We start from the raw sequence: 12,322 nt of genomic DNA, 5'->3' as shown, positions 1-12,322 counted from the left end.
AAGATCAAGGTGAGAAGGTACATTCCAAAAGCCCGGACTGAAGTGTCACAGAGCAAAGGGACTTCAGAGTGAAGCTGAGCCTCTCATTCACCTGGCAATGACATTTAGTGAAATACTACGCATGGTCCATTTAAAGGAAGGCGGTGACCAATTATTCTCCATTTAAAGGGTATTGTCAATCTCCAGAGAGCTGAAATGGCATTTGGAAATCATCCTGGGGACTGCCACCTTCACTGACAGACAGAACCCATTCTCAACCGACCTTTCTCCACCCTCGACAATGCCTTTAAAATTTAAAATCGTATTTTCAAAACCAGCACAGGCCTACATGTGTTATTGCTGCAAGAGAGTAAGAAAAACATCTACCAGGTTGCCCCAGCCCCATGCATCATTGCTAGTTCATCAAGTCATTGAAAAGTAAGATGCCTACAGTGTGCCAGCAATGGGAAACAATGTCTACTAGCAAGACATATTTTATAACTTACACATCAGCCTCTCTTCAAAGGGCATTAGGGCAGTTGGGAAAGGATTCTTGAAATTTTTTCTTAAATTCCACTTTAGTGGAGATGCTTGCAACAGCCATATTCATAGAGACAGAAGGTAAATAGTGGTTGGCGGGGAACGAGGGGAAGGCTGGCAGGGACTCTGTCACGGTGTGATGCAGCTTGAGAGCGGGACACGTTTCCAGAGATGGGTATACAACAGTGTGACGCTAATGCCACTAAAATGTACACCTGAAAAAAATTGTCTAAACCAGGATATTTTCAGTATGTATACCCCAATGCAAAGATCCCGAGAGACTCACGATAACCTTTAACACGTGTTTAAATTAGAAAAGTCTGTAATTCCTCATGGTAGATTCTTTATATGTTCTTTAAAAAAAAAAAGAAAAGAAAGAAAAAAAGATAGAAAGAAAGAAGAAAAAAAGCTGTGCAATTAAAACAGGAAAGAGCCTGAATACCAAAAAAAGGGAGACACACTTCAGAGACACCAGCACAAAGCAAGCAAAGGAACTAGGAAGCACAAAACACAAGCCTAGCTTACTCCCTGAGTGCCCACTGAGTAAGAGCCAAAAGCCAGGCGGGAGGAAGGGGCGATCCCCACTGTTTCCACACCCAAGCAGAAGTAATGCTTATTTCCAAAGGAGTACAAAAACAAAGCATAAAAATAAAGAAAATTAAATTTAAAAAAAAAGGATAAGACAGGGGAAGGGAAGGTGGGAAGGAAGGAAAAAGAAAATTTATCAAAGTGTGAAATACTAGAGCTCAAGGAACTTTGGAAGCATCTAGTCCTACCATCCTATTGTACAGATGGGGAAAGGGGGAACACAACCCTAAGCAAGTACCTGACAGCTTCATGAGAAAATCGGAGGCCATCTTAACCGAGATGTCCTGGCTGAACAATACTGCTGCACTGTTGGACACATACTCGGAGGGGTCTTTCAGCTTTGTGTGGTTGGCGGGCCTGTCGGCAGCATTCAGGGTAAAGGAGGTGGGTAGGCCGTTATCTTCCTTGGGCTCCTCCTTCACCAGCAAAGGTGCAACGCCAGCCCCACCCTGGCCAGTCCTCTCTGGCGTGTTAGACGTCATCACGGTCCCCACTAGCTCTGTCCCTCCTCCTTCCCTCTGCTGCCCCAGGCAGCCACTGTCACTGAGGTGGGGAGATCCCTTGACATCTGGGTCTGGGATCTCCTCCTTCACCTTGGCCTCTGTCCTCAGGAAGTGCTGATGGCAACGCATGTGCAGTTTCAGGCTGAAGTGGCGTGAGGATGTGAAAGGGCACAGCTGGCACTGAAAAGTCTCTCCCCGGTCCTGATGCTGATGAACCTGCCGGAGAAGCAAGAAGAGTCGGACTAGTCACTGTGCACTGATGGAAAATGCCTCTCTGCCTGGCCACACGTTCGTCAGGAAGTCCCTCAGTTCATACAGGGCCAGGGAAGAAAAGCACCAGATAAAATAACATCAGTCCTGAAACACAGAGTGGGTCTGTGGAGGTTAGGTCTATCCTGACCCTCTCAATGCTCGCTTGGGTAGAATTGTTCTAATGAGCTATTCAATGGATCTCACTTGATAGACCTTGAGAACAAACTTATGTAATCAATAGTTAGGGATCAAAGGGCATAACCTTTCATTCTCTCAGAACAACAATCTTTAGTGCAGATCCAGTGATGGCCACCCAGAGAATTTGCTGGTTTGCCAATACACACACACATACACACACACATCTCCAGGGTGTTCCAGCTTCACAGAAGAGGAGATAGAACACCCTCACACCCAAAAGTATCTTGAGCCCAGTTTCATATGAAGAAAGAAAAACAAGAGAAAAGCCATCTGGGCAGGAGGAAACCAAGTTCAAATATCACTACAGTGTCTAGAGGATGTCCATTGTGAAGTGCAAGGACAGCCACTCACACCCAGCTCCGAACCTGCTTGTATCCAGGACCTGTAAAAATGGCAAGAGACTTTTCTTTCATCCTGTCACTACCAGATTTAGTGCTTGAAAAAGTGAGGAACTCATTGGATTGGCCCAAACCTAGCTTCAAGCTGGCAGGTGTTCATAAACTTGTGACTTCCCCATTCATCCCGCCAACGTGCTTCAGTATTGACCTGCTACACCCTGCTATTTCAGGGCTGGCCCTCCTTCATGTAGGGACTGCCAATGGTAGAGATCTGTGCCAAATGATTTGGGGGAGTTGTGTGTGCTCTGAACAAACAAGAACGTAAGCAATTGGCACTTGCAACAAAACTGACGCTCCATAGGTCAGGGGTGACGGGGTGGGATTTGAACCTGGATCGCAGTGGAGTTAAACGTTCACTTGTCCATCTTCTTGACCACCTGGCCACTCTGCTCATGTCTCCTTTCCAAGAGAATAAGTTTTACTGCAGCTGTTTATGCCTTCTGAATGAAATCCAAAAGCATTCTTCACCAGCCAAAACACACTTTAAATAATGTTAAGCGACCAACAAAAGCAAAGAAATTAAAAGTTAGTTGTGAGGTCCCGCTGCCACAGTGCCCCACTGTGGTGTTCTGCAAAAAACAACAAAAGATATTCTGGGCCCTTTGAAGTCTGTGTTTATCAACAGAAATAGCCATAAAAACTTCTAAAAACTCCACTTGTGATGGAGTCCTGCCTGTCAGTGCAAAGGCTTCTCCTGTACCCCAGCAGAGGGCGGAGGTGAGGAAACACCCCATCCATCCCTCCAACAGAGCCTCTTCCTGTTGTCTGCCACAAGAGGACTTCTCTGGGCACTGATCCTTCCATTAGCTTTCTTACAGAAGCTTCCCCACCAGCTCCTCAGCCTGGGTCACTCAGGAAGAGGCCCCGTGGAGGCCTCAGGTCACATGCTCAAGGGCTCCTGACAGGTGTCAACACAGGCATGCCCAGTACCAGGAGGTAAAGGTCACTGGGCAGGACACTTCATGGCCCTGAGCTTGGTGTCACGGGATGGATTCTACTTCAGAAGCACCCTCACATCTCCTGACCCCAGAGAGGAGGTAAGCCAGGAAGAGAGGCTCCAGCAGCCACTCTGGGAGGAGAAATGGGACAGAGGAGCTCTGATTCCAAAATCAAAGAGGGATGGGGGTGGGGCCCTCACTGAAAAGAGGCACCATGTGCAAGATTCCTTGAGGCTCCTTTTCCACAGTAGCCTAACCTTGTTGTGCTCAGTTTTAGGCAACTTAGAATAAGTTGAAAGGCAAAACCGGGTTCACCTTGGCACTTGGAATTTTATTTGAGCTAATGTGGCTTGGTATGGACTTTGAGAGAAATACTGTCCCCACCACCTGGCCACTGCATCACCTTCCTCTCCTGACAGAAGAGAGCTTTTCTGTTATAATTTTGATTCTCTTGAGCCAACACATGCTTTGAAGTCCCTCTTGAACCTCTATAGAGAAGAAATGCTGGCCTATAGCACGATAGGCTCGCTGGAGTATCTCACAGGTGTCACTGACGTGACACCAATGCCATTTCTAGGGTAATAGATGTGGGACACTTGGGTTAATGTGCTTTAAGATTTGGAGAAATTCTGGAGAGTATCTAGACTCAACCTCTTATGGAACCAGGCCAGGGGGCTGAGGGTGTCCTGAGCGCTCACAGCTCTCTAAATGGCAACTGGGAAGGGCAGAACTCCCATACGACCTCTGGCCTAGGTCCTTTCCATGGCTAATGTGTGTTCTTCATCTTCTCAGCCCTCTTTGCCTCTTCCATTCAGTTTGAGCCAACGGTTCTCACACACAGTTCCTGTATGCTTGCTCTCCTGGGGAAGTCGTACACTTCATGAGATGTAAGACAGCCCTGAGGGATCTGGACGCATTTCCAAATCCTTTATGTAGCTAGTCATCAAAAGCACTTTCACAACACCTTATGGAGGAAACAAACGCTTCCAAAGAAAACTGTACGCTGTCCAGGCCAGTGTGTAAGGACACAGCAAGTACTGAATTTGTTGAACAAATAAAGTTGAATCTCTTATTTTTCTGACATGGACCAATATAATCAATATAGGAGATTATATATCCTAAAGATTATAACTACTTCCGCGGGGTGAGATAAATAGCCAATTTTGTATTATTTGTATCGTTTTTGTGAATTCGCAGCACTAAAGACAGATCGCAAAGAGAGAGAAACCGTACAATTTATTTTGGAGTAATTTCTTCTAGCATTCCATTCGTTATCCCGAAATGTAAATGTTAATGCATTTTCAGATGGCTCTGGATGACAATTACCGTATTAACTGTATTTACTGACGGCTGCTTCTCCACACTAGGCACTGTAGTAAGGCTCTAAGAGAATGATCTCATTAACTCTTACACAGTGAGAAAGACCATATGTTTGTTTTCTCCATTAGTGGTAACAGAGGTTTAGAGGGCTTCAACTAAATGCTCACGGCTCCTAAGGCGTGGATTCTCACCAAGCTAAGATCACAAAGTCAGAGACTCTCATGAAGCTAAATCAAATCTTAACGTTTGATTAGAGTGCCCCTACTTCTCAGATAAAATTCATTTTAGAAAAATTATCTACATCTGCAACCTCCGGTAAGGGTAATGGAATATGGGTATTCATAAGACCGCACCATAACATTCCCATGGAGAAAATGTTTGCCAAGTTTTGCAAAGTTAAATTATACTCAATTAAAAAACTGTTTTAAGGCTCACGGGGGTAGGGAGAACAGGGGCAAGAAGGTATGCCTTTGATGAAATTAAACGTGCATAAGCTTCTCGAACACCCCTTATCAAAAGCTCGAGTCACGGCTCGACAGGGCAGGACACCACGAGTCTGAATAAAGTAGCGATTTCACACGACTGCTTTATTGTAGTAGTTATTGATTTGTTCTGAAAGCTCTCAGGATCCCGCGACCCGCCGAGCCTGGGCAGCTCTCATCTGCAACACTGTCATGGCCGTCTGCCTCTGTCATCAAGGCACCAGCTCATCTCCCTGTAGTGTCAGGGTCAGCAGTCCCTGCCATTGAAACCCAGCCTTTTTTCCATGGGTTTATAAATAGGTTGTTTTAAGTGACCCTGAGCTGAAACCAAGCTTACAAGGTGTCAGGGTAGATGCAAGTTTTCTGCTCGCTGAAGCTTCAAACCCTCCAGACCTGATTTCTAAACACAGCCTAGGACAGTCACTAACACAAGTTCTAGTTTTAAAAAAGACATTCGTTTTGAAGTCTCAATGCTGCAGATTTAAAGTATGACGTTTTACATAGGGAAGAGGTGAGCAAGGATGAGAAGGGCTAAGGTAATAACCAAGTAGGCTTCATAAAATTCAGTCAACTGGAACTCCTACTTAAATGAATTCTGAAGATGAAGGGCTGACTGCTGACCCCAGGAGAAAAAGGCAAATGATAGAAACAAATTACATCATAGATTTACTTTTCAAAAAACAAACCTTCTAAGCTATTTTCTGTAGTGAATAGAAAATTTGTGTGACTGCTTTCTGCAGCCTCCGTCTGAATAGCAATCACTGATCAATGCAAAAAGATTCAAATGCAAGATTTCAACATAAGCAAATATCCATTAGCTTTATTCCAAGGGGAAGAGACCCTTTACACATAACGTCACATCTAAGCCACATTGAAAGCTACCAGTAAAAAATTATTTTTCTCCCTGATGCTAGGGATGGTTATGAGCACCTCTGGACCAGGCTACTGATATTCCCCACCCCTTAGCACTAAGAACAGGTCCTGCAACCGCTCCTTCCCATTAGGTAGAAAGGAAAACTGAGAGCCTACATGTTACCTTCCAAGAATGTTTGGCTAGCAAAGTGCTGGGAAGATTTCAGTCCAGTTCTTTGTCAGGTTCAAAATGTCAAGCTCTTGTGAACTCATGAGTTTCCTCCCTAATGCTGAAGCAAAATCTCAGTATAAAAGCATGCAGTGGGGCCGGGCAGTAGTGGCGCACGCCTTTAATCCTAGCACTCGGGAGGCAGAGGCAGGTGGATTTCTGAGTTTGAGGCCAGCCTGGTCTATAGAGTGAGTTCCAGGACAGCCAGGGCTACACAGAGAAACCCTGTCTTGAGAAAAAAAAAGTATGCAGTCGGTGTCCATATGTTTATATATGATTGCATGTGTACTAGTGCACATATGCACACACATGGGGAAGCCATAGTCCAATGTCAGGAATCATCCCTGCACACTCATCTACATTACTCATTCAGCTTTTTCATCAAACTCGAGATGTTGGTATGGCTACTCTTAGCCAGACCGCTTGCTCAGGGGAATTCTGTCCTCCTTTTGATGGTGGAGTTACAGGTCACGGGCTATCTCTACCCACCACTTGCAAGGGTTTTTGGGAACTGGAACTTGCTAGCCTATCAAGTGGTGAACTGCAGAATCCTTCCCCAGGCCTCATAACTGTTCTTTATAGGACATTTAAAATGATGTGAGCCAGACGGTGGATATGCACACCTTTAATTCCAGCACTCAGGATGCAGAAGCAGGTGGATTTCTGAGTTTGAGGCCAGCCTCAAAGTCTACAAAGTAAGTTCCAAACAGCCAGGGCTACACAGAGAAACCCTGACTTTAAAAACCAAAAAGGAGAAGAGGGGGAAGGAGAAAAAGAAAATGAAGTTCTGGGATATTCAGTGTCACTCCAAGAGATGACTGACAGCTCGAACACTGTCAGTCTCGGGGACCTGATCCTGAGACCCCTCCATTCTACTCACAACCCAGTGCTAGCTTTCTCAGGCCTGCTCCATCACAGTGCTCCCTGTCAGCCAAGAAGCCCTGGCCACATCTCGGCAAATGGCTTACCTTCATGTGGGATTTGAGATTGTCCTTGCGAGCACACCGGAATGGACAGAGTGGACACTGATGACTCTTTAAGCCTGTGTGAATCACCATGTGCCGCTTCCAGTAACTCTTCCTTTTTATAACCAAACCACATATTGGACATTGGAATGGCTTCCCGCTTTCTTCTTCTGGGGCTTGGAAGAGGAAGGGGAAAAAGCAAATATTATAAAAAGCACCGAATATGTCTTTGGCGATTCTCCGATTATAACTATGAGGAAACTCTTACAGATGCTTTCCTTTAAGGAGAAGCCCACATTCAGTTAGCCACTTGCATTTGGGTTCCATCTGGCCACCACTGACCATCCTGACTGTGACAGCCTTACTCCCAAGGGCTGTCCTAAGCTGCAAAGCCATCTGCAGAGGCGATGAGTGTGGCTCCAGATGTACCCACAGGCAGAGAAGCCAGAGTCTCTCTCTGAAATCCCACTTGAAAATGAGTGAGAAATACAGGCCATCGCACGGGACAGGGAATAATGTGCTGTTCCACACAGAAAACCAAACAACTACAGAAAGCTCTCACACCGGCCTCCAGCGGAGGCAGAGCTCAGCATCCCCACTGATGACTTGTTTAGCTGCAGCTCCTGCAGACAGAGGCTGCTGCCAATTTAGCCATCAGGGGGTCCTCAGGTCAGGGTTTTTTTCCCTCTTATGTCTGTCCCTCTGCTTGCCTCTAACAATTGTGTACTGCCTTTCTCTGATCTGCACGAGCCTGGCTACCTACTGTATGAAGGGACACACCAGGCCACCACAAACGCTTCCAATTTTCAGGGAAGCAAACAAACCGACCGCTTTCCCTAAACGCAGCCCGGAGTGGATTGCTGCCTCCTGCACCATCCTTACAAGGAAGTGTCTCTATTGTAATACTGTTGCTGAATTTCTGACCCATCAGCCAACCTCTACAATTTGAGAATACGGGAAATAAAAGTGGGTGCCAGTGAAGGTTCTGTGTGTGTGTGTGTCTAAGAGTGTGTGTCTCTGTTTTTGTGAGTGGGTCCATGTGTATGTCTGCATGTGTGTATTTGTGTGTGCATGCATGTGTGTGTGCATGCATGCGTCTGTATGTGTGTGTGTGTGTGTGGCCCTGGGGGCCTCTTCTCCCACTGAGATACCTCACCAAATGCTTTTTACTTTTTATTTTGTTTGAAATTCAGTGTTCTGGCTAGGCCAGTGACCATCAGGGATCCTCCTGTCTCTGCTTCCTAGCAATGAGACCATAGGCAGCATACAATGCTGTGCCTGACTTTTACATAAGTGCTGGGGATCCCAACTTGGGTCCTCGTGCACAGTTGAGGTGCACAGTTTACCCACTGAGGTCCCTCTGTTCCTTGCGATTTATGACAAAAAAAACAAAACAAACAAACAAAAATAAAACTGTTCTATGACTGATTGTGTCTACATAGTGTGTTTGGCTTTAAAAAATTATTATTATTAGCTCTGTTTCTGATAAACTGCTAGTTAGAGGCTGATTACATTTTATGACAATAATTAATAGATGAAATATCAGAAGGCATGCAGCAGAGACCTCTGGCCTTGATGTGTACTCCCACACATCTCTCTCCCTCTCTCCCTCTCTCCCTCTCTCCCTCTCTCTCTCTCTCTCTCTCTCTCTCTCTCTCTCTCNCACACACACACACACACACACACACACAGAGGAATAAATTATGACTAAGAAGAAAACAATATGTAATAGACAAAAACAAATGGAAGGTGGAAGGTGTGACGCTTATTTGGAACCTATGTAATCTACACTCTTGTAAAAAGACTTTTCTTTGCCATTGAAGAGAGGTGGTGCCCCTTAATTCCCTACAGCAATTGTTGGCTCTGTTAGATGGGACAGTGGAACTGTGTTAGCCTTACTTGTAGATATAAAGATCTGGGAGTATTTACAAGCAAACAGATAGGTTTTGGCTCTGGTTTGAAATATCAGAGCAAGCATGATTACATGAAGCTAACAACGAAAACCTGGCATCCCTTGTATTGCATGAGAACTTTCTGAATTCACACTCTAGAAACTTCTGAACAGGCATCCACAGTAGAACTGTGAGCTAAGAGGAAGGAGTTGGTGCACATGCGTAGTGGTGGTGGTGGTGGTAAGGGAAAGGCTGGGCCCCCTTTCCATCCTGCACCATTTGAATTTTTAAATACGAACATTTCTTCTGTGATTTTTAAAGGAAACATTCCCAAGTGCATACTTCAAGATAATCTCATTATTTATTCAGTGAGTCAACCCTGCTTCTACATGCCAAGAGCCACTCAAAATGGATGGAACCAGAAAGGTTTGGAAATAAGGTTAGGTGATGTTTTTAAAAAAATGCAATTTTACTAATACAGGTATAAGTGATACTAGTTGGTTTAGCCAAGCAACTAGAAAAGGTGTCCTCTAACTGAACATAAACCCTCAACACTGAAAAGTCAACTTCTAGTGTTCTGATTGGAAGGAGGCATGGACAACTGAACATTCCATCTGCTCTAAGAAAAACACCTTGGACAGGCCCCTAGCACTCACTCCTGATTGGACAGGCCCCCCCCCCCCTAGCATCACTCCTGATTGAAAAGTCCCTTATCATTCACTCCTGATTGGCCAGCTCTTATCACTCTCTCCTGATTGGACAGGCACTCACTCCTGAAAGGCCAGAGCTCCTCTAGCTTTGGTATCTGGGAAGATCTCATTCCATCTCCAATCTGGCACCATTCTCTCCTCCATCACTGGCTCCCATACTAATATCTTGGTCCCTAAAGCCTACATATTGGACAATATACTGTCAAGCAAGGCCCAGATTGGACATCTAGGTGAGACTGTTGTTATACAATAGAGAAAATGATAATGATGTGTATGCTGTGTCATAAGAACATCAGAGGAACATGGAGGACACTCACAAACAGGCCGGGACAGGTCCCTATCTTACAGGAGTGTTTTCCACTACTGAAACCAGAAACCAATTTTATGGAACAAGCAGAGGAAGAAGGGAAGAGAAGCTGAGACCTAGGGCCCAGGCCAGGAACTTCATGGCACGGCCGAGGAAGGCACAAAGTAGCAAAACCAACATGGCAGAGTGCAGACTCCCCTGGAACCATGCTCTGCCTACAGGATCACCAACTTCTCTGATCTTTCAATCTTCTCCCCAGTCACCATCTTAATCAGTGATTCTGTATTTTCAAGTGTACGACATGCAACACGTTACCTTATACCAGAATCTTTCTGGTATCATCTGTAAGTAGCCCTGGCAAGTAGGAACTCAGTTGATTCCAAAAATAAATAATGCATAGATGTAATAAAGCCTGCATATTAGCACTCCATATAAATCCATTTACTTCATCTTGAAACTATACTGCCTTTAGTTTTAATTAGTACCCAAGTACACATGAATCGTGTACAAATTAGGGAGTTCTAGAATAGACTAGCAAAATATAATGAGAAGACACTGACTGAAAAATAGCCACACTCATAACCATTTGGAGCTGTATGCGAGCGTGCGCAAGAATGCGTGCATGCACACGTGCCTGAGTGAGCACAAGTGTGTGTGTGCATGTGCGTGCGTGTGCGTGTTCAGTCATGTGTGAATGGGCTCCTTGATCACTCCCCACCTTACTTTTTTGAGACTATGTCTCTCCCCTGAACCTGGAACTAGCCTGTTCAATAAAGTGGCTGACCAGTAAATCATTGGGATCTGACAGTCTCAGCCTCTGTGGCACGGGGATTACAAAGGTACACTTTTATGAGTGTTCTGGGGCATCAAATTCAGATCATTATGCTTGTGTAACAAGCTCTTTAACGAAACCATCTCCCCAGCTCTCTGGAAATTTTAAGCTATTGTGGAAGAAAATAAGACAGAAGCCAGATGAAAACAGTCACCAGAAGGCACTGAATGATTTCCAGACTGCGACAGTGGTCAGCTCCTGGTGACATCTGAATTTTTATGTATTCAAGGAAGAAATTTCACATTTTAGGGCAGATCCAATGTGTACACGATGCTGTTGATACACGATGCTGTTGATGGCAGGAGGTGGGTGGGAGAAAGCAGTTTCTCTCGTATGCCAAACTGTTTGCTCTAACTTTTGCTCAGCTTTGGGGTCTGGGGAATTGCAGTCACCTCCCTGGGACGAGGCACACACTCTGAAAAGCACCAAGACTGCAGTGTTCATGATTTTTACCTACTTTATACCTGCCTGGTAAAGCAGTCCCCTCAAATACATAACTGCAAACAAAACCAAATTCCACCTGATGCTAATAGACCCAGTGGGACAGAGAACTGTTAATGTGCTCTGTGAGAGAAAACATGCTCCCTCTACAGACAGTAACTGTGAGACAGAAGGCAACCCAGGTCAATGGAAGCACTTAGGAGTGGTAGGTTTACTGTGCGGAATGAGGATGGACTGTGGATACACCCTCCCAGGCAGAAAATCCACCCTCAGAGCAGATGCAAAGAACAGCTGGGAATGTGTAGCTCAGAAGGGGCCTAACTCAGGAGTGGCATTGGAAGCCCTGAGGAAATAGGGACCAGGAGCCCTCTGTGCAGCTCAGCCTAGACAAGCTCCATGTGGAAAGAAGATCAGAGGGGAAAGATGAGGAGGGAGGGGGATGTAGCTCAGGGATCCTACCTGTGTATCTCCTGAGCTCCAGACAGTGCCTGTAATGAGGTTCAGTGAAAAGGTCTGGGCAGAGACTGTAGTGAGCAATGAAACTCACTTATGGGGTCAGAGTGGACCAAAAGTGCATGCCTCTCACATGGTATCTCACAGACATGCTCCTGGACCAACAGATGCATAAGAAGCCACGTGCACGTGCATTTACATCTCAGCTGCTTCAAAAGCAAACTCAGAGCAGCTTCTATGAAAGTTACATCCCTGATGAAGTCGAACAATACACCCTGAACTATCAAAATGAACAGGTTCTGCACAAAGCAGAGATGATCTTACTGGAGACTTGACAGGAAGCTTTGAAAAGAAACAAGCCATGTGTTTAATTTTTTTAAAAAAAGAAAAGAAAAGAAAAGAAAAGAAGGAGAGGAGAGGAGAGGAGAGGAGAGGAGAGGAGA

General features: G+C 45.2%; 1 protein-coding gene across 2 annotated transcripts in view; it reads right to left on the bottom strand.

Moving 5' to 3' along the window:
* The window catches only part of Znf827 (zinc finger protein 827), a 164,180-nt gene that overhangs the window by 114,063 nt on the left and 37,795 nt on the right, over positions 1–12,322 (bottom strand). For both annotated transcript variants that reach the window (XM_021170206.1, XM_029480781.1), the window contains exons 3-4: positions 7,248–7,420; positions 1,346–1,826 (exon numbers count right to left, since the gene is read on the bottom strand). In XM_021170206.1, coding sequence (XP_021025865.1) covers positions 1,346–1,826; positions 7,248–7,420 — 654 coding nt within the window. The remainder of the gene's footprint in view (positions 1–1,345; positions 1,827–7,247; positions 7,421–12,322) is intronic.

The sequence above is a fragment of the Mus caroli genome, chromosome 8, assembly GCF_900094665.2.
Source record: "Mus caroli chromosome 8, CAROLI_EIJ_v1.1, whole genome shotgun sequence".
Lineage (NCBI taxonomy): Eukaryota > Metazoa > Chordata > Mammalia > Rodentia > Muridae > Mus > Mus caroli.
Note: the sequence above shows the minus strand (reverse complement) of the source record. Positions and strands in the feature narration are given on the sequence as shown.